The sequence below is a fragment of the Oncorhynchus mykiss genome, chromosome 26 (genome assembly GCF_057628025.1).
Source record: "Oncorhynchus mykiss isolate SJ-2025 chromosome 26, ASM5762802v1, whole genome shotgun sequence".
Classification (NCBI taxonomy): domain Eukaryota; kingdom Metazoa; phylum Chordata; class Actinopteri; order Salmoniformes; family Salmonidae; genus Oncorhynchus; species Oncorhynchus mykiss.
In genome coordinates this window covers 51514192-51537500 of record NC_143047.1, presented here as the reverse complement: position 1 = coordinate 51537500, position 23309 = coordinate 51514192, and the positions used below count along the sequence as shown (strand labels likewise).

General features: G+C 43.6%; 1 protein-coding gene across 3 annotated transcripts in view; it reads right to left on the bottom strand.

The window, feature by feature from the left end:
• Positions 1-23309, bottom strand: part of glg1b (golgi glycoprotein 1b) — a 78371-nt gene that overhangs the window by 20794 nt on the left and 34268 nt on the right. For 2 of the 3 annotated variants that reach the window (XR_016492205.1, XM_090222037.1), the window contains exons 7-15: positions 21329-21515; positions 17736-17953; positions 13352-13473; positions 11191-11292; positions 9347-9500; positions 8307-8444; positions 5146-5232; positions 1190-1252; positions 428-541 (exon numbers count right to left, since the gene is read on the bottom strand). Coding sequence is in view for 2 of the 3 variants with exons in the window: in XM_090222037.1 (XP_090078163.1) it covers positions 428-541; positions 1190-1252; positions 5146-5232; positions 8307-8444; positions 9347-9500; positions 11191-11292; positions 13352-13473; positions 17736-17953; positions 21329-21515 (1185 nt within the window). In the remaining variant the exon portion in view is untranslated. Of the gene's footprint in view, positions 1-427; positions 542-1189; positions 1253-5145; positions 5233-8306; positions 8445-9346; positions 9501-10209; positions 10276-11190; positions 11293-13351; positions 13474-17735; positions 17954-21328; positions 21516-23309 lie in introns of those variants that run through there. The other variant, XM_090222039.1, reaches the window with a different exon arrangement.

Genomic DNA, 23309 nt, shown 5'->3' with positions numbered 1-23309 from the left:
GTGTGTGTGGTGTGTGTGAGATTATGTGGATTATTCAGAGAGATAGTGAGTGTGTGGTGTGTGTGAGATTATGTGGATCATTCAGAGAGATAGTGAGTGTGTGGGATTATGTGGATTATTCAGAGAGATAGTGAGTGTGTGGTGTGTGTGAGATTATGTGGATTATTCAGAGAGATAGTGAGTGTGTGGTGTGTGTGAGATTATGTGGATTATTCAGAGAGATAGTGAGTGTGTGGTGTGTGTGAGATTATGTGGATCATTCAGAGAGATAGTGAGTGTGTGAGTCAGGGCGTTCAGTTCAGTCGGGGGGGTCATAGTGAGGTCAACAGCTTCTTGGTCCGTGTTGTCATAGCGACAGCGACCCGCCAGCTGTGTGTACATGCGTACATGAGTCAGTGTGCGTGTTGTCATAGCGACAGTGACCCACCAGCTGGAAGTGTGTCACTCCCACGGTACACTTGCTGTTCATCTCCTTCTGGTGTTTGTTCTGAACCAGACACTCCATCACATCCCCTGTATCCACCTGGTTATCAGATACATCCTGGAGGGAGGAGAGAGAGAGGAGAGAGATGTGTTTGTTCTGAACCAGACACTCCATCACATCCCCTGTATCCACCTGATTATCAGATACATCCTGGAGGAAGGAGAGAGAGAGGAGAGAGATGTGTTTGTTCTGAACCAGACACTCCATCACATCCCCTGTATCCACCTGGTTATCAGATACATCCTGGAGGGAGGAGAGAGAGAGAGGAGGGAGATGTGTTTGTTCTGAACCAGACACTACATCACATCCCCTGTTTCCACCTGGTTATCAGATACATCCTGGAGGGAGGAGAGAGATGTGTTTGTTCTGAACCAGACACTCCATCACATCCCCTGTTTCCACCTGGTTATCAGATACATCCTGGAGGGAGGAGAGAGAGAGGAGAGAGATGTGTTTGTTCTGAACCAGACACTCCATCACATCCCCTGTTTCCACCTGGTTATCAGATACATCCTAGAGAGCGGAGAGAGATGTGTTTGTTCTGAACCAGACACTCCATCACATCCCCTGTTGGGATAACTTGTTTTTAGACTTGCCAAAAGAGGAGAAGCTGTTCTGAGGTCAGGCAGAGTGAGAGAGCTGAGTTCTGAAGCTGTTCTGAGGTCAGGCAGAGTGAGAGAGCTGAAGCTGTTTGTTGGAACTTACATGGCAGTGAGACTGGATGACAGGCTGACAGGCCCGGATCAGCAGAGCCTCAATATGAATGTCCTGTCACAGCAGAGAGACCATGTCAGCCAGAGACAGTAATATACAGAGACATCACACATACAGAATGGTTGGCAGCCTTGATAAAGATGAGACTGAATGAAATAAATAACACAAATACGGAGCTGTACAGCGCATTGGGAACGTTTTCTGATCACTTGACTTTCTCCACAGTTTGTTACTTTACAGCCTTATTCTAAAATGGGTTCAAAAATATAAATACAGCCTCAATCTACACACAATACCCCATAATGATGTCATCATCAATCTACACATAATACCCCATAATGATGTCATCATCAATCTACACACAATACCCCATAATGATGTCATCATCAATCTACACACAATACCCCATAATGATGTCATCATCAATCTACACACAATACCCCATAATGATGTCATCATCAATCTACACACAATACCCCATAATGATGTCATCATCAATCTACACACAATACCCCATAATGATGTCATCATCAATCTACACACAATACCCCATAATGATGTCATCATCAATCTACACACAATACCCCATAATGATGTCATCATCAATCTACACACAATACCCCATAATGATGTCATCATCAATCTACACACAATACCCCATAATGATGTCATCATCAATCTACACACAATACCCCATAATGACAAAGCAAACAGGTTAAGACATTTTAGCAAATTTATTACAAATAAAAAAAACTGAAGAATGACATTTCCATAAGTATTCAGATCCTTTACTCTGTGCTTTGTTGAAGCACCTTTGGCAGCAATTACAGCCTCAAGTCTTATTGGGTATGTGTTAAGGGATTGTTTTTAATCAATAATGACTAATTATGTATACATTTCAATCAGGACTGACTGACTAATCAGAATACTATTATGTTACTGTATAGATGTATGAATTTTCTTTTAATCCTAGTACTGAATATAATGTATAATATAATCAAGAAGTAGAACAATGACTGTCTGTTCCTTGGTAGAAATGAATGAATTTATCGTCAGACTGGCTGGAATGCTTATCTACACAGGCAGACCTTGGCTTGCGTCGTAAATTATCTTAGTAGGGAGAGACGATGTGGGAAGGCTTGAGAACTATACAGCCATTGTACTGGAGTGGAGATGAGACGGGGTAGTACGAAAACTAATGACGATCATTTTCAGTTTATAACCTGTGGTAAACTGTATCGTGTTCAGTACTCTCGAGAATAAACGCTGCTGATTGATTTTGAGACTGGTCTCTGTCCATTTTATGCAAATAGGAGTCTTACAAATTCTTAGGAATTGACAGAGTGTTTAATTTTAATTGGGTATTAAAACATGTAGGAATTTAATTCCTGTAACAGTATGACTCTACAAGCTTGGCACACCTGTATTTGGGAAGTTTCTCCCATTCTAACTCATACTAAATAATATAGTAATACTATAGTACAAATATAACTCATACTATATAATATAGTAATAATATAGTACTAATATAACTCATACTATATAATATAGTAATAATATAGTACTAATATAACTCATACTATATAATATAGTAATAATATAGTACTAATATAACATTGTAATAATATAACTCATTTATAATATAGTAACAATATAGTAATAATATAACTCATTTATAATATAGTAACAATATAGTAATAATATAACTCATGCTATATAATATAGCAATCATAACTCATACTATATAATATAGTACTAATATAGTACTAATATAACTCATACTATATAATATAGTAATAATATAGTACTAATATAACTCATACTATATAATATAGTACTAATATAGAACTAATATAACTCATACTATATAATATAGTAATAATATAGTACTAATATAACTCATACTATATAATATAGTAATAATATAGTACTAATATAACTCATACTATATAATATAGTACTAATATAGTACTAATATAACTCATACTATATAATATAGTAATAATATAGTACTAATATAACTCATACTATATAATATAGTAATAATATAGTACTAATATAACTCATACTATATAATATAGTAATAATATAGTACTAATATAACTCATACTATATATAGTAATAATATAGTACTAATATAACTCATACTATATAACATAACTCATACTATATAATAACTACTAATATAACTCATACTATATAATATAGTAATAATATAGTACTAATATAACTCATACTATATAATATAGTAATAATATAGTACTAATATAACTCATACTATATAATATAGTAATAATATAGTACTAATATAACTCATACTATATATAGTAATAATAGTAGTAATATAACTCATACAATTTAATATAACTCATACTCTATAATATAGTACTAATATAATAATACTATATACTATAGCAGTAACATAACTCATACTATATAACATAACTCATACTATATAACATAACTCATACTATATAACATAACTCATACTATATAATATAACTCATACTATATAATATAACTCATACTATATAATATAACTCATACTATATAATATAACTCATACTATATAACATAACTCATACTATATAACATAACTCATACTATATAACATAACTCATACTATATAATATAACTCATACTATATAATATAACTCATACTATATAATATAACTCATACTATATAATATAACTCATACTATATAATATAACTCATACTATATAACATAACTCATACTATATAACATAACTCATACTATATAACATAACTCATACTATATAATATAACTCATACTATATAATATAACTCATACTATATAATATAACTCATACTATATAATATAACTCATACTATATAATATAACTCATACTATATAATATAACTCATACCATATAATATAGTACTAATATAACTCATACTATATAATATAACTCATACTATATAATATAACTCATACTATATAATATAACTCATACTATATAATATAACTCATACTATATAACATAACTCATACTATATAATATAACTCATACTATATAACATAACTCATACTATATAATATAACTCATACTATATAATATAACTCATACTATATAATATAACTCATACTATATAATATAACTCATACCATATAATATAGTACTAATATAACTCATACTATATAATATAACTCATACTATATAATATAACTCATACTATATAATATAGTACTAATATAACTCATACTATATAATATAACTCATACTATATAATATAACTCATACTATATAATATAACTCATACAATATAATATAACTCATACCATATAATATAGTACTAATATAACTCATACTATATAATATAACTCATACTATATAATATAACTCATACTATATAATATAACTCATACCATATAATATAGTACTAATATAACTCATACTATATAATATAACTCATACTATATAATATAACTCATACTATATAATATAACTCATACCATATAATATAACTCATACTATATAATATAACTCATACTATATAATATAACTCATACTATATAATATAACTCATACCATATAATATAGTACTAATATAACTCATACTATATAATATAACTCATACTATATAATATAACTCATACTATATAATATAACTCATACCATATAATATAACTCATACTATATAATATAACTCATACTATATAACATAACTCATACTATATAATATAACTCATACTATATAATATAACTCATACTATATAATATAACTCATACTATATAATATAACTCATACTATATAATATAACTCATACTATATAATATAGTACTAATATAACTCATAATAACTCATAGTAATAATATAGTTTAGTATTTGTATCATTTATTTTATCCAGTCTTTTTTGCTCATCTTTATCAGGGTAACTTTGGAGCCACAGTCCATCCAACATGAAGACAGACAGATAGTGTACCTCAGACTGCAGCTCTGTCAGGTTGCCCACCACCTCTCCACACCCTGACAGCAGGTCTTCCAGGTGGTCCTGCAGACACTCCAACTCCTAGAACACACACGCCGTCACAACGCCGTCACACACACCATTCCCACATCATCACAACGCCGTCACACACTCCATCACAACGCCGTCACACACACCATCACAACGCCGTCACACACACCATCACAACGCCGTCACACACCATCACAACGCCGTCACACAAAGCCGTCACACACACCATCACAACGCCGTCACACACACCATCACAACGCCGTCACACAACGCCGTCACACACACCATCACAACGCCGTCACACACTCCATCACAACGCCGTCACACACACCATCACAACGCCGTCACACACACCATCCCCACACCATCACAACGCCGTCACACACACCATCACAACGCCGTCACACACACACCATCACAACGCCGTCACACACACCATCACAACGCCGTCACACACACCATCACAACGCCGTCACACACACCCTCACAACGCCGTCACACACACCCTCACAACGCCGTCACCACACCATCACAACGCCGTCACACACACCATCACAACGCCGTCACCACACCATCACAACGCCGTCACCCACACCATCACAACGCCGTCACACAACGCCGTCACACAACGCCGTCACACACACCATCACAACACCGTCACACAACGCCGTCACACACACCATCCCAACACCGTCACACACACCATCACAACGCCGTCACACACACCACCACAACGCCGTCACACACACCATCACAACGCCGTCACACAACGCCGTCACACACACCATCACAACACCGTCACACACACCATCACAACACCGTCACACACACCATCACAACGCCGTCACACACACCATCACAACGCCGTCACACACACCATCACACAACGCCGTCACAACACAGCCTTCATATATACCAAGCAAACACAGTCAGTATTTGAGAAGTGAAGCCAAAGGCAGTAATACATTATTGTAATCCATAATGTGGGAGACTGGGCGGTGTATACCGTATACCAGGGGACTTGGAAACAGCCACGGGAAGGTTTTCCAATACCGCCAAAACTATTAATTTCAACTTTTCAATAAAGTTCAATTTCTGTAGCTCCTTTTTAATACCTGCAGTTAACTTGTGCAATACGTTAGCAGATAAAGAATATTGAGTTCTTCAAATCACCGGTCACTGTTCCTCCTCTGTTCTTCCCCCCTCTGCTCTGTGAACACATGCTGCTGTTCCTCCTCTGTTCTTCCCCCCTCTGCTCTGTGAACACATCCTGCTGTTCCTCCTTTCTTCCCCCCTCTGCTCTGTGAACACATGCTGCTGTTCCTCCTCTGTTCTTCCCCCCTCTGCTCTGTGAACACATGCTGCTGTTCCTCCTCTGTTCTTCCCCCCTCTGCTCTGTGAACACATGCTGCTGTTCCTCCTCTGTTCTTCCCCCCTCTGCTATGCTTGTGTGACTTTATGTGCTGGATTTACCTGTCTTTGCAATTACTTTGTTTGTTTTTGCTCATTAGCATTTAGCTAACAGCATCTATGTGAATGCCCTATTAGTTTGTGCTTATTTTGTTAGCATTCTGGTAAGAGGCCCAATGGGCTTTTCTTGCATTTTTTGGGGGACATTTGCAGCTCTCCCAGAATGCCCAGGGGTTGATTTAGGACATTTAGTGCTGATTCTCCACCCTTTTTCAGTAGTCTAAATCTCATGGATTTAAAAGCATCTGATTGGTGTACGCATTGGCTGGAGGGTGTTTTCCACCATTCTTAACTCCATGTGAGAAAGTACAGATTTACACTTTGGGGGAATTGGGATGAAGCCAGTGTCGGTTTCTGTCAGGTAAATCTGTCCTCCTACCTGGTCGGTCATACAGTGAATCTGTCTGTCTGTCTGTCTGTCTGTCTGTCTGTGACCTACCTGTCTTGTTACTACACCACTACCTCAGGCCAGTCATACAGTGTCTGTCTGTCTGTCTGTCTGTCTGTCTGTCTGTCTGTCTGTCTGTGACCTACCTGTCTTGTTACTACACCACTACCTAAGGCCAGTCATACAGTGTGTGTGTGTGTGTGTGTGTGTCACCTACCTGTCCCGTGCCAGTCTTGTCACTACACCACTTCCCCAGGTCAGTCAAACAGTGTGTGTGTGTGTGTGTGTGTGTGTGTGTGTGTGTGTCACCTACCTGTCCCGTGCCAGTCTTGTCACTACACCACTTCCCCAGGCCAGTCATACAGTGTGTGTGTGTGTGTGTGTGTGTGTGTGTGTGTGTGTCACCTACCTGTCCCGTGCCAGTCTTGTCACTACACCACTTCCCCAGGCTAGTCATACAGTGTGTGTGTGTGTGTGTGTCACCTACCTGTCCCGTGCCAGTCTTGTCACCACACCACTTCCCCAGGCCAGTCATACAGTGTGTGTGTGTGTGTGTGTGTCACCTACCTGTCCCGTGCCAGTCTTGTCACTACACCACTTCCCCAGGCCAGTCATACAGTGTGTGTGTGTGTGTGTGTGTGTCACCTACCTGTCCCGTGCCAGTCTTGTCACTACACCACTTCCCCAGGCCAGTCATACAGTGTGTGTGTGTGTGTGTGTGTGTGTCACCTACCTGTCCCGTGCCAGTCTTGTCACTACACCACTTCCCCAGGCTAGTCATACAGTGTGTGTGTGTGTGTGTGTGTGTGTCACCTACCTGTCCCGTGCCAGTCTTGTCACTACACCACTTCCCCAGGCTAGTCATACAGTGTGTGTGTGTGTGTGTGTGTGTGTCACCTACCTGTCCCGTGCCAGTCTTGTCACTACACCACTTCCCCAGGTCAGTCATACAGTGTGTGTGTGTGTGTGTGTGTGTGTGTGTGTGTGTGTGTCACCTACCTGTCCCGTGCCAGTCTTGTCACTACACCACTTCCCCAGGCCAGTCATACAGTGTGTGTGTGTGTGTGTGTGTCACCTACCTGTCCCGTGCCAGTCTTGTCACTACACCACTTCCCCAGGCTAGTCATACAGTGTGTGTGTGTGTGTGTGTGTGTGTGTGTCACCTACCTGTCCCGTGCCAGTCTTGTCACTACACCACTTCCCCAGGCTAGTCATACAGTGTGTGTGTGTGTGTGTGTGTGTGTGTGTGTGTGTGTGTGTCACCTACCTGTCCCGTGCCAGTCTTGTCACTACACCACTTCCCCAGGTCAGTCATACAGCGCTTCTGGAGATCAGGGTCTAGTTTCACATCTAGCGCCCTCTGGTGGAGGATCCTCTGTACCTCTACCTTACAGTCACGAGACAGCTAAACAACACACACAGGGAACACACACACACACACACAGGGAACACACACACACACACACACAGGGAACACACACACACACAGGGAACACACACACACACAGGGAACACACACACACACAGGGAACACACACACACACACACACACACACACACACACACACATACCAGTGAAAGGTCATTTTTTATAACAGCACAGATATCAGATGGGATGATCATCTTGTCAGACAATATTGTAGCCATTTATGTCCATCAGATTCAGCACAGTCAGGAACGGGGCTTTAAAAACAATTACTGTCTTTACCAATCACCACCTACCACTGTCATTACCAACCACCATCACCACCTACCACTGTCATTACCACTCCCCACCACCACCTACCACTGTCATTACCAACCACCATCACCACCTACCACTGTCATTACCACTCCCCACCACCACCTACCACTGTCATTACCAACCACCATCACCACCACTCATTACCAACCACCACCACCACCTACCACTGTCATTACCACTCCCCACCACCACCTACCACTGTCATAACCACTCCCCACCACCACCTACCACTGTCATTACCACTCCCCACCACCACCTACCACTGTCATTACCAACCACCTACCAATGTCATTACCAACCACCTACCACTGTCATTACCAACCACCTACCACTGTCATTACCACTCCCCACCACCACCTACCACTGTCATTACCAACCACCTACCACTGTCATAACCAATCCCCACCACCACTTACCACTGTCATTACCAACCACCTACCAATGTCATTACCAACCACCACCCTCATCTTCCTCACCACCATCTCCAACAACATGTGTTCTACCATAGTAGTAATGTGGAACCATGGGAACTAGTCCATCTTCGCTACTCCTGAATCTCTTACCCGTCGTCCCTGCTCCTCGGTGCGGTAGGCATGGCGATAGAGACACGAGAACACGGCCCCAGGTGGCATCAGCTCGCTGGTCTCATTCCAGCCGTGGGTGTGGCACAGCCGGGCAGCGTCACCCTGGCACTTCTTATACAGGATGGGGTCCAGTCTGGTAGAGGGAGGAGAGAGTTAGACAGTCTGACAGCCAGGGGGCAGTAGAGAGTTAAACAGTCTGACCGCCAGGGGGCAGTAGAGAGTTAGACAGTCTGACCGCCAGGGGGCAGTAGAGAGTTAGACAGTGTGGCACTTCTTATACAGGATGGGGTCCAGTCTGGTAGAGGGAGGAGAGAGTTAGACAGTCTGACAGCCAGGGGGCAGTAGAGAGTTAGACAGTCTGACAGCCAGGGGGCAGTAGAGAGTTAGACAGTGTGGCACTTCTTATACAGGATGGGGTCCAGTCTGGTAGAGGGAGGAGAGAGTTAGACAGTCTGACAGCCAGGGGGCAGTAGAGAGTTAGACAGTGTCAGACCGACAGACAGGGGGCAGTAGAGAGTTAGTGTGGCGGGGCAGTAGAGAGTTAGACAGTGGCAGACAGGGGACAGTAGAGAGTTTGACAGTGTGAGCTCCAGTAGTGTGAGCTCCAGTAGTCTGCATTCACAGTCAGGGGTTAGGGGTCAGAGGTCATGGTTGACCTACTTCCAGTCTCTAGAGATGAAGTACTACAGCTCCAGTAGTCTGCTTTCACAGTCAGGGGTTAGGGGGTCAGGGGTCAGAGGTCATGGTTGACTTACTTCCAGTCTCTAGAGATGAAGTACTACAGCTCCAGTAGTCTGCATTCACAGTCAGGGGTTAGGGGTCAGAGGTCATGGTTGACCTACTTCCAGTCTCTAGAGATGAAGTACTGCAGCTCCAGTAGTCTGCGTTCACAGTCAGGGGTTAGGGGTCAGAGGTCATGGTTGACTTACTTCCAGTCTCTAGAGATGAAGTACTACAGCTCCAGTAGTCTGCTTTCACAGTCAGGGGTTAGGGGGTCAGGGGTCAGAGGTCATGGTTGACTTACTTCCAGTCTCGAGAGATGAAGTACTGCATCTTCAGTAGTCTGCGTTCACAGTCAGGGGTCAGAGGTCGTGGTTGACTTACTTCCAGTCTCTAGAGATGAAGTACTACAGCTCCAGTAGTCTGCTTTCACAGTCAGGGGTTAGGGGGTCAGGGGTCAGAGGTCATGGTTGACTTACTTCCAGTCTCTAGAGATGAAGTACTACAGCTCCAGTAGTCTGCTTTCACAGTCAGGGGTTAGGGGGTCAGGGGTCAGAGGTCATGGTTGACTTACTTCCAGTCTCTAGAGATGAAGTACTGCAGCTCCAGTAGTCTGCTTTCACAGTCAGGGGTTAGGGGTCAGAGGTCATGGTTGACTTACTTCCAGTCTCGAGAGATGAAGTACTGCATCTTCAGTAGTCTGCGTTCACAGTCAGGGGTCAGAGGTCGTGGTTGACTTACTTCCAGTCTCTAGAGATGAAGTACTGCAGCTCCAGTAGTCTGTGTTCACAGTCAGGGGTTAGGGGTCAGAGGTCAGAGGTCATGGTTGACTTACTTCCAGTCTCTAGAGATGAAGTACTGCAGCTCCAGTAGTCTGTGTTCACAGTCAGGGGTTAGGGGTCAGAGGTCATGGTTGACTTACTTCCAGTCTCTAGAGATGAAGTACTGCAGCTCCAGTAGTCTGCGTTCACAGTCAGGGGTTAAGGGTCAGGGGTCAGAGGTCATGGTTGACTTACTTCCAGTCTCTAGAGATGAAGTACTGCAGCTCCAGTAGTCTGTGTTCACAGTCAGGGGTTAGGGGTCAGAGGTCATGGTTGACTTACTTCCAGTCTCTAGAGATGAAGTACTGTAGCTCCAGTAGTCTGCGTTCACAGTCCTCCACCATCTTCTCTGTATACAGGTGCTCCATCAGGCAAGACAGGATCCTACACACACAATATGGCAATGACTTTATCAATCAATCAAAAACCCATCCCCGACGCCGTGCCCAGCCTGAACATATTACTGACACCGTGCCGAACATATTACTGACACCGTGCCCAGCCTGAACATATTACTGACACCGTGCCGAACATATTACTGACACCGTGTCCAGCCTGAACATATTACTGACACCGTGCCCAGCCTGAACATATTACTGACACCGTGCCGAACATATTACTGACACCGTGCCCAGCCTGAACATATTACTGACACCGTGCCGAACATATTACTGACACCGTGTCCAGCCTGAACATATTACTGACACCGTGCCCAGCCTGAACATATTACTGACACCGTGCCGAACATATTACTGACACCGTGCTGAACATATTACTGACACCGTGCCGAACATATTACTGACACCGTGCCGAACATATTACTGACACCGTGCTGAACATATTACTGACACCGTGCTGAACATATTACTGACACCGTGCTGAACATATTACTGACACCGTGCTGAACATATTACTGACACCGTGCCAAACATATTACTGACACCGTGCTGAACATATTACTGACGTCGTGCCGAACATATTACTGACACCGTGCTGAACATATTACTGACACCGTGCTGAACATATTATTGACACCGTGCCGAACATATTACTGACACCGTGCCGAACATATTACTGACACCGTGCTGAACATATTACTGACACCGTGCCCAGCCTGAACATATTACTGACACCGTGCCCAGCCTGAACATATTACTGACACCGTGCCCAGCCTGAACATATTACTGACACCGTGCTGAACATATTACTGACACCGTGCTGAACATATATTACTGACACCGTGCCCAGCCTGAACATATTACTGACACCGTGCCCAGCCTGAACATATTACTGACACCGTGCTGAACATATTACTGACACCGTGCTGAACATATATTACTGACACCGTGCCCAGCCTGAACATATTACTGACACCGTGCTGAACATATTACTGACACCGTGCTGAACATATTACTGACACCGTGCTGAACATATTACTGACACCGTGCCCAGCCTGAACATATTATTGACACCGTGCTGAACATATTACTGACACCGTGCTGAACATATTACTGACACCGTGCCCAGCCTGAACATATTACTGACACCGTGCTGAACATATTACTGACACCGTGCTGAACATATTATTGACACCGTGCCAAACATATTACTGACACCGTGCCGAACATATTACTGACACCGTGCCCAGCCTGAACATATTACTGACACCGTGCTGAACATATTACTGACACCGTGCTGAACATATTACTGACACCGTGCTGAACATATTATTGACACCGTGCCGAACATATTACTGACACCGTGCCGAACATATTACTGACACCGTGCCCAGCCTGAACATATTACTGACACCGTGCTGAACATATTACTGACACCGTGCCGAACATATTACTGACACCGTGCCCAGCCTGAACATATTACTGACACCGTGCTGAACATATTACTGACACCGTCTGAACATATTACTGACACCGTGCCGAACATATTACTGACACCGTGCCCAGCCTGAACATATTACTGACACCGTGCCCAGCCTGAACATATTACTGACACCGTGCTGAACATATTACTGACACCGTGTCCAGTCTGAACATATTACTGACACCGTGCCCAGCCTGAACATATTACTGACACCGTCTGAACATATTACTGACACCGTGCCGAACACCTGCCAACCTGCCAGTGGCCTGTTGTTCAAGACAAAGACAACAGTGATATTCCTGACAGGTAACAAACCCCTTTATTCTGAACTGACTGACACAGCAGGAAAGACACAGCTGGAGGTGCCGCCAACCATCACAGGTAGAAAAGACGTGTGCATTTACTCAGCGTCTGTGTCTGCGTGCATCTGAGATCACAGTACTCACAAACGTGTGTGTGCATGCGATTGTTCTTCTGTGTGTGTGTGTGTGTGTGTGTGTGTGTGTGTGTGTGTGTGTGTGTGTGTGTGTGTGTGTGTGTGTGTGTGTGTGATGGTACTCACATGGGGTCCCCGCTGCGGATGTGTTTGCAGGCCGTCTGGATAACAGACTCACAGGCTTCGTTCAGGGCCCGGTCTATCCTGTAGTCTGATCCAGGATCAGCTGACTGGATCAAGGTCTGGAGCTGAGGGACGATACTACTAGATTTACAATAACACCGCTACTAGATTTACAATAACATCGCTACTAGATTTACAATAACATCACTACTAGATTTACAATAACATCACTACTAGAATTACAATAACATCACTACTAGATTTACAATAACATCACTACTAGATTTACAATAACATCACTACTAGATTTACAATAACACCACTACTAGATTTACAATAACATCACTACTAGAATTACAATAACACCACTACTAGATTTACAATAACATCACTACTAGAATTACAATAACACCACTACTAGATTTACAACAACACCACTACCAGATTTACAATAACAATACTAGTTTATTTGCAATAAAACACTACTTTATTTACAATAACAATAGTACTAGATTTACAATAACACCACTAATTTATTTACAATAAAACACTACTTTATTTACAATAAAAATAATACTAGATTTACAATAACAATACTACTAGATTTCTACTGTAAGGGCTGCGGCAGTGTATGAAAACACATACAGCCCCATCAGCCCCATCAGCCTCATCTCCAGTGTATGAAAACACATACAGCCCCATCAGCCCCATCAGCCTCATCAGCCTCATCTACAGTGTATGAAAACACATACAGCCCCATCAGCCCCATCTCCAGTGTATGAAAACACATACAGCCCCATCAGCCCCATCTCCAGTGTATGAAACACATACAGCCCCATCAGCCTCATCTCCAGTGTATGAAACACATACAGCCCCATCAGCCCCATCTCCAGTGTATGAAAACACATACAGCCCCATCAGCCCCATCTCCAGTGTATGAAACACATACAGCCCCATCAGCCCCATCTCCAGTGTATGAAAACACATACAGCCCCATCAGCCCCATCTCCAGTGTATGAAAACACATACAGCCCCATCAGCCCCATCAGCCCCATCTCCAGTGTATGAAAACACATACAGCCCCATCAGCCCCATCAGCCTCATCTCCAGTGTATGAAAACACATACAGCCCCATCAGCCCCATCAGCCTCATCTCCAGTGTATGAAAACACATACAGCCCCATCAGCCTCATCTCCAGTGTATGAAAACACATACAGCCCCATCAGCCTCATCTCCAGTGTATGAAACGCATACAGCCCCATCAGCCCCATCTCCAGTGTATGAAACACATACAGCCCCATCAGCCCCATCAGCCTCATCTCCAGTGTATGAAAACACATACAGCCCCATCAGCCTCATCTCCAGTGTATGAAAACACATACAGCCCCATCAGCCTCATCTCCAGTGTATGAAAACACATACAGCCCCATCAGCCCCATCTCCAGTGTATGAAACACATACAGCCCCATCAGCCCCATCAGCCTCATCTCCAGTGTATGAAAACACATACAGCCCCATCAGCCCCATCAGCCTCATCTCCAGTGTATGAAAACACATACAGCCCCATCAGCCTCATCTCCAGTGTATGAAAACACATACAGCCCCATCAGCCTCATCTCCAGTCTATGAAACACATACAGCCCCATCAGCCCATTCAGCCTCATCTCCAGTGTATGAAAACACATACAGCCCCATCAGCCTCATCTCCAGTGTATGAAAACACATACAGCCCCATCAGCCTCATCTCCAGTGTATGAAAACACATACAGCCCCATCAGCCCCATCAGCCTCATCTCCAGTGTATGAAAACACATACAGCCCCATCAGCCCCATCTCCAGTGTATGACAACACATACAGCCTCATCAGCCTCATCTCCAGTGTATGAAAACACATACAGCCCCATCAGCCCCATCTCCAGTGTATGAAAACACATACAGCCCCATCAGCCCCATCAGCCTCATCTCCAGTGTATGAAAACACATACAGCCCCATCAGCCCCATCTCCAGTGTATGACAACACATACAGCCTCATCAGCCTCATCTCCAGTGTATGAAAACACATACAGCCCCATCAGCCCCATCTCCAGTGTATGAAAACACATACAGCCCCATCAGCCCCATCAGCCTCATCTCCAGTGTATGAAAACACATACAGCCCCATCAGTCTCATCTCAGGTGTATGAAAACACATACAGCCCCATCAGCCCCATCTCCAGTGTATGAAAACACATACAGCCCCATCAGCCCCATCAGCCTCATCGCCAGTGTATGAAAACACATACAGCCCCATCAGCCCCATCAGCCTCATCTCCAGTGTATGAAAACACATACAGCCCCATCAGCCTCATCTCCAGTGTATGAAAACACATACAGCCCCATCAGCCTCATCTCCAGTGTATGAAAACACATACAGCCCCATCAGCCCAATCTCCAGTGTATGAAAACACATACAGCCCCATCAGCCCCATCAGCCTCATCTCCAGTGTATGAAAACGCATACAGCCCCATCAGCCCAATCTCCAGTGTATGAAAACACATACAGCCCCATCAGCCTCATCTCCAGTGTATGAAAACACATACAGCCTCATCAGCCTCATCTCCAGTGTATGAAAACACATACAGCCCCATCAGCCTCATCTCCAGTGTATGAAAACACATACAGCCCCATCTTCACATTCTAGTCAGTGGGAACAGCAAATACAGATCTTTAGAAACCAGACAAAAGTTGAGCCTGCTCATGCCATTTGCTGTGTATCTGTACGTGTGTCTATGCATGCCTGTTTCCAGTGTGTGTGTGTGTGTCCAGTGCCTTCAGAAAGTATTCATATCCCCTGACGTATTCTACATTTTGTTGTTACAGCCTGAATCCAAAATGGGTTAAATAGATTTTGGGTTCTCACCCATCTACACACAATACCCCATAAAAACATGTTTTTAGTTAGCAAATATATAGAACATTTTAAACAGTCAATACTTTACATCCGTATTCACACCCGAATCAATACTTTACATCCGTATTCACACTCGTGAGTCAATACTTTACATCCGTATTCACACTCGTGAGTCAATACTTTACATCCGTATTCACACTCGTGAGTCAATACTTTACATCCGTATTCACACTCGTGAGTCAATACTTTACATCCGTATTCACACTCGTGAGTCAATACTTTACATCCGTAGTCACACTCGTGAGTCAATACTTTACATCCGTATTCACACTCATGAGTCAATACTTTACATTCGTATTCACACTCGTGAGTCAATACTTTACATCCGTATTCACACTCGTGAGTCAATACTTTACATCCGTATTCACACTCATGAGTCGAGTCAGTACTTTACATCCGTATTCACACTCATGAGTCAAGCACCTTTAGCAGCGATTACAGCTGGGTGCCGTTCTGGGTCTAAGAGATTTCCACACCTGGATTGTCCAACATTTGCCCATTATTATTTTCAAAATTCTTCAAGCTCTGTCAAATTGGTTGTTGATCATTACTAGACAAACCTTTTCAGGTCTTGCCATAGGTTTTCAAGTAAATTTAAATGAAAACTGTAACTCGGGCCACTGAGGAACATTCACTGTCTTCTTGGTAAGCAACTCCAGTGTAGATTTGGCCTTGTGTTTTAGGTTATTTTCCTGCTGAAAAGAATTCATATCCCAGTGTCTGGTGGAAAGCGGACTAAACCAGGTTTTCCTTTAGGATTTTGCCTGTGCTAATAGCTCCATTCCATTCCTGAAAAACTCCCCGGTCCTTAACGATGACAAGCATACCCATAACATGATGCAGCCACCACTATGCTTGAAAATATGTAGAGTGTTACTGAGTAATGTGTTTTATTGGATTTGCCCCAAACATGACTTTCTGTCCTGACTACAAAGTGTTCATCGCTTTGCCACATTTTTTGCAGTATTACTTTAGCACCTTGTTACAAACATGTTTTGGAATAATTGTATTCTGTACAGGCTTCCTTCTTTTCACTCTGTCATGTAGGTTAGTATTGTGGAGTAACTACAATGTTGTTGATCCATCCTCAGTTTTCTCCTTTCACAGCCACTAAACACTGTAACTGTTTTACAGTCACCTTTGATGGTGAAATCTTCATTTTTAATTCATTTGAAGAAAAAAAACACCATTCCACTATGGGGTATTGTGATGTCATTATGGGGTATTGTGATGTCATTATGGGGTATTGTGATGTCATTATGGGGTATTGTGATGTCATTATGGGGTATTGTGATGTCATTATGGGGTATTGTGTGTAGGCCAATGACATCTCAACTTAATCCATGTTAGGTTGTAACACAACAGAATCTGGAAAAAGTCCAGGGGTGTGAATACTTTTTGAAGGCACTGTGTCGCCAGCGTGCATCGTCTCACCGCGCTCTGACAGAGTCCGTCCACTGTGCTTCCCTTGTCCCCCCGGCCCACCCTCATCAGACAGTGGAGGGTACGTCCTTTCCTGTGGAGTCCGGAGCAGTGGGTCTCGATCTCCCCTCTACAGTGGAGCACTATTTCTGGACTCAGAGAGAAATCCTCTATCAGCATCCTACGGTACTCCAACATCTCCCCCTGGCAGTCCTCAGACACTGTACGACCTGGGGAGAGAGGAGGGGATAGGTTAGAGAGGCATTCAGACCAGCATCCTGGGGAGACCTGCGGAGAGAGGAGGGGATAGGGTTGAGAGGCATTCAGACCAGCATCCTGGAGACCTGGGGAGAGAGGAGGGGATAGGGTTGAGAGGCATTCAGACCAGCATCCTGGGGAGACCTGGGGAGAGAGGAAGGGATAGGTTAGAGAGGCATTCAGACCAGCATCCTGGGGAGACCTGGGGTGTACGACCTGGGAGGAGTACGACCTGGAAGGAGTACGACCTGGGAGGAGTACGGGGGGAGTACGAGCTGGGGGGAGTACGACCTGGGGGGAGTACGACCTGGGAGGACTACGACCTGGTTAGAGAGACATTCAGAAAGTATTCAGACTCCTTCACGTTTTCCACATTTTATGTTACAGACTTTTTCTAAAAAGGATTAAAGTATTGTTTTTCCCCATCAATCTACAACAATACCCCATAATGACAAACAGAAAACACATTTTTAGAAATTAAAAAACAGAAAGGTCTTATTTACATAAGTATTCAGACTCTTTGCTCTGAGACTTGAAATGGATCATCCTTGAGCTGTTTCTACAACATGATTGGAGTCCACCTGTGGTAAATTCAATTGATTGGACATGATTTAGAAATACACACACCTGTCTATATGAGGTCCCACAGTTGACAGTGCATGTCAGAGCAAAATCCAAGCAATGAGGTCGAAGGAATTGTCCCTAGAGCTCTGAGACAGGATTGTGTCGAGGCACAGATCTGGGGAAGGGTACCAAAACATTTCTGCAGCATTGAAGGTTCCCAAGAACACAGTGGTCTCCATCATTCCTAAAATGAAGAAGTTTGGAATCACCGACTCTTCCGAGAGCTGGCCACCTGGCCAAACTGAGTAATCGGGGAGAAGGGCCTTGGTCAGGGAGGTGACCAAGCAACTGATGGTCACTCTGACAGAGCTCCAGAGTTCCTCTGTGGAGATGGGAGAATCTTCTAGAAGGACAACCATCTCTGCAGCACTCCACCGATCAGGCCTTTACAGTAGAGTGGCCAGACAGAAGCCACATGACAGCCCGCTTGGAGTTTGCCAAAAGGGGCCTAAAGGGCTTTCAGACTGAGAAACAAGATTCTCTGCTCTGATGAAACCAAGATTGAATTCTTTGGCCTGACTGCCAAGCGTAAAACATGGTGGTGGCAGCATCATGCTGTGGGGATGTTTTTCAGCGGCAGGGACTGGGAGACTAGTCAGGATCGAGGGAAAGACGAATGTAGCAAAGTACAGAGAGAGATCCTTGATGAAAACCTGCTCCAGAGCGCTCAGGTCCTCAGACTGGTGCGAAGGTTCACCTTCCAACAGGACAACGACACTAAGCACACAGCCAAGACAGCGCAGGAGTGGCTTCAAGACTAGTCTCTGAATGTGCAGTGACGCTCCCCATCCAACCTGACAGAGTTTGAGAGGATCTGAAAAAGAAGACTGGGAGAAACTCCCCCAATACAGGTGTACCAAGCTTGTAGTGTCATACCCAAGAAGACTTGAGGCTGTAATCACTGCTAAAGGTGCTTCAACAAAGTACTGAGTAAAGGGTCTGAATGTCTAAAAACCTGTTTTGGGTTTGTCATTATGGGTCATTCTGTGTAGATTGATGAGGATAAAAATCATCATTTATTTTTGAATAAGGCTGTAATGTAACAAATGCAGAAGAAGTCAAGGTGTCTGAATACTTTTCAAATGCTCTGTAAATGAGGGGTGATAAACGCCATAAATGAACATGTGAACGTGATTTTTTTTATATATATATATACACACAGGACCCGGCACAAACAGGACCCGGCACAAACAGGACCCGGCACAAACAGGACCCGGCACAAACAGGACCCGGCACAAACAGGACCCTGAACAAACAGGACCCTGAACAAACAGGACCCTGCACAAACAAGACCCTGAACAAACAGGACCCTGAACAAACAGGACCCTGAACAAACAGGACCCTGCACAAACAGGACCCTGCACAAACAGGACCCTGCACAAACAGGACCCTGCACAAACAGGACCCTGCACAAACAGGACCCTGCACAAACAGGACCCGGCACAAACAGGACCCGGCACAAACAGGACCCGGCACAAACAGGACTCTGAACAAACAGGACCCTGAACAAAGAGGACCCTGAACAAACAGGACCCTGCACAAACAGGACCCTGCACAAACAGGACCCTGAACAAACAGGACCCTGAACAAACAGGACCGTGAACAAACAGGACCCTGAACAAACAGGACCCTGCACAAACAGGACCCTGAACAAACAGGACCCTGCACAAACAGGACCCTGCACAAACAGGACCCTGCACTGTTTACCATCGGTCAAGGTGGGGGGGTTATAATGCCTGTATACAAACACATTAACCACACAACTTATTGTTCATTGGGTCCGCATTCATTAGGTTAAAGGTCACTGACCTGTCATTTCCTTCATGTTAGGCTATAACTTAAGCTATAAAGCAGAAACATAAAGCAACATTCAATCAGATTGGTGAATTAAAACATATTTTAAATCGATCTCGTTCTTGGAGTCTTAACATAGCTAGATATATTTGTTACAATGAATGTAGACCCACTGAACAACAAGTTATGTGGTTCGTGTGTTTCTATACAGGCATTATAACCCCCAGGGGTCCTGTTAGTACAGTGGCTATTATATTGTGGAGTGAATTCCATTAACGCAGCTGTTAGGAACTGAATTAAAATCAGACACTTCGTATCGTTACACATAAACAATAAAAATATATATTTTTAAATGCACACGTTCAAGTCACACCTTCAAGTATCAACCCTCAAACATGAACCGTTGAATGTGTGTACATGTGTTTGGCATTTATCACCCCTCATACACATGTATACACATTCAACAGTTAATGTATGGCATTTATCACCCCTCATACACATGTATACACATTCAACAGTTAATGTATGGCATTTATCACCCCTCATACACATGTATACACATTCAACAGTTAATGTATGGCATTTATCACCCCTCATACACATTCAATAGTTGATGTATGGCATTTATCACCCCTCATACACATGTATACACATTCAACAGTTAATGTATGGCATTTATCACCCCTCATACACATGTATACACATTCAACAGTTAATGTATGGCATTTATCACCCCTCATACACATGTATACACATTCAACAGTTAATGTATGGCATTTATCACCCCTCATAGACATGTATACACATTCAACAGTTAATGTATGGCATTTATCACCCCTCATACACATGTATACACATTCAACAGTTAATGTATGGCATTTATAACCTCTCATACACATGTACACACACACTCTCTCTCCTCCACCCACCCCTGTGTACAGCAGACTCCAGGCATAGTAGCAGATATGATAGCCGTGCCTCTCTAGCGCGGGGCATGTTGGTGTCCAGGTTACAGCGGTGCTTCCTGAGGTCAGCCTTACAGGCCTTGGTCAGAGAGTAGCTAACCTTGTAGTCCTGGGTTATCAGCTTCTGACGCGTGGTCAGGGCCTCTCGACACTGAGGGAGGGAGGGAGAGAGGGAGGGGAGGGAGAGAGGGAGGGGAGGGAGAGAGGGAGAAAGAGAAGTTTTAGTCATTGTCACATGAAAAGAGAGCTTTTACACATGTCCAAATATGGCATAGGAGCTGGGGGAAAATGACAGCTTGAGAAAGATGTCTGCTCACTGTTGGCCGCCCCTTTAATGACCCTTTACTAAAGCCTGTAGTTCAACACCCAACCACTGTTGGCCGCCCCTTTAATGACCCTTTACTAAAGCCTGTAGTTCAACACCCAACCACTGTTGGCCGCCCCTTTAATGACCCTTTACTAAAGCCTGTAGTTCAACACCCAACCACTGTTGGCCGCCCCTTTAATGACCCTTTACTAAAGCCTGTAGTTCAACACCCAACCACTGTTGGCCGCCCCTTTAATGACCCTTTACTAAAGCCTGTAGTTCAACACCCAACCACTGTTGGCCGCCCCTTTAATGACCCTTTACTAAAGCCTGTAGTTCAACACCCAACCACTGTTGGCCGCCCCTTTAATGACCCTTTAATAAAGCCTTTAGTTCAACACCCAACCACTGTTGGCCGCCCCTTTAATGACCCTTTAATAAAGCCTGTAGTTCAACACCCAACCACTAAAAGCTTCATCAAAGCTGTTGACAGCATGTAGCTTCATTCTTATTCTCAGTCCTGACCACAAATCTCCCTCCCAGCCTAACATAGTCCTGACCACAAATCTTCCTCCCAGCCTAACACAGTCCTGACCACAAATCTCCCTCCCAGCCTAACCCAGTCCTGACCACACATCTCCCTCCCAGCCTAACATAGTCCTGACCACAAATCTCCCTCCTAGCCTAACACAGTCCTGACTACAAATCTCTCTCCCAGCCTAACACAGTCCTGACCACAAATCTCCCTCTCTCCCAGCCTAACACAGTCCTGACCACAAATCTCCCTCTCTCCCAGCCTAACACAGTCCTGACCACAAATCTCCCTCTCTCCCAGCCTAACACAGTCCTGACCACAAATCTCCCTCCCAGCCTAACATAGTCCTGACCACAAATCTCCCTCTCTCCCAACCTAACACAGTCCTGACCACAAATCTCCCTCTCTCCCAGCCTAACACAGTACTGTGGGTTTGTCTACGCAGTGACTATGCTGGAATATCTTGGACTAGAATTTAGAGGTCGACCGATTAATCGGAATGGCCGATTAATTAGGGCCGATTCATAAATCGGAAATCGGTATTATTATTTATTTTTTTACATCTTTATTTAACTAGGCAAGTCAGTTAAGAACACATTCTTAGTTTCAATGACGGCCTAGGAACGGTGGGTTAACTGCCTTGTTCAGGAGCAGAACGACAGATTTTTACCTTGTCAGCTCTGGGATTCAACCTTACAGTTAACTAGTCCAACGCTCTAACCACCTGCCTCTCATTGCACTCCAGAAGGAGACTGCATGTTATGCGAATGCAGTAGAAGCCAAGGTAATTTGCTAGCTAGCATTAAACTTAACTTATGAAAAACAATCATAATCACTAGTTAAACTAGTAATGTCATCAACCATGTGTAGTTTATCTAGCGTGTCCTGCGTTGCATATAATCGATGCAACGCTGGGGGATGATTTAACAAAAGTGCATTTGCGAAAAAAGCACAATCGTTGGACGACTACCTAAACCATACACACCAATGCCTTTCTTAAAATCAATACCCAGAAGTATATATTTTTAAACCTGCATATTTAGCTAAAAGAAATCCAGGTTAGCAGGCAATATTAACCAGGTGAAATTGGGTCACTTGTCTTG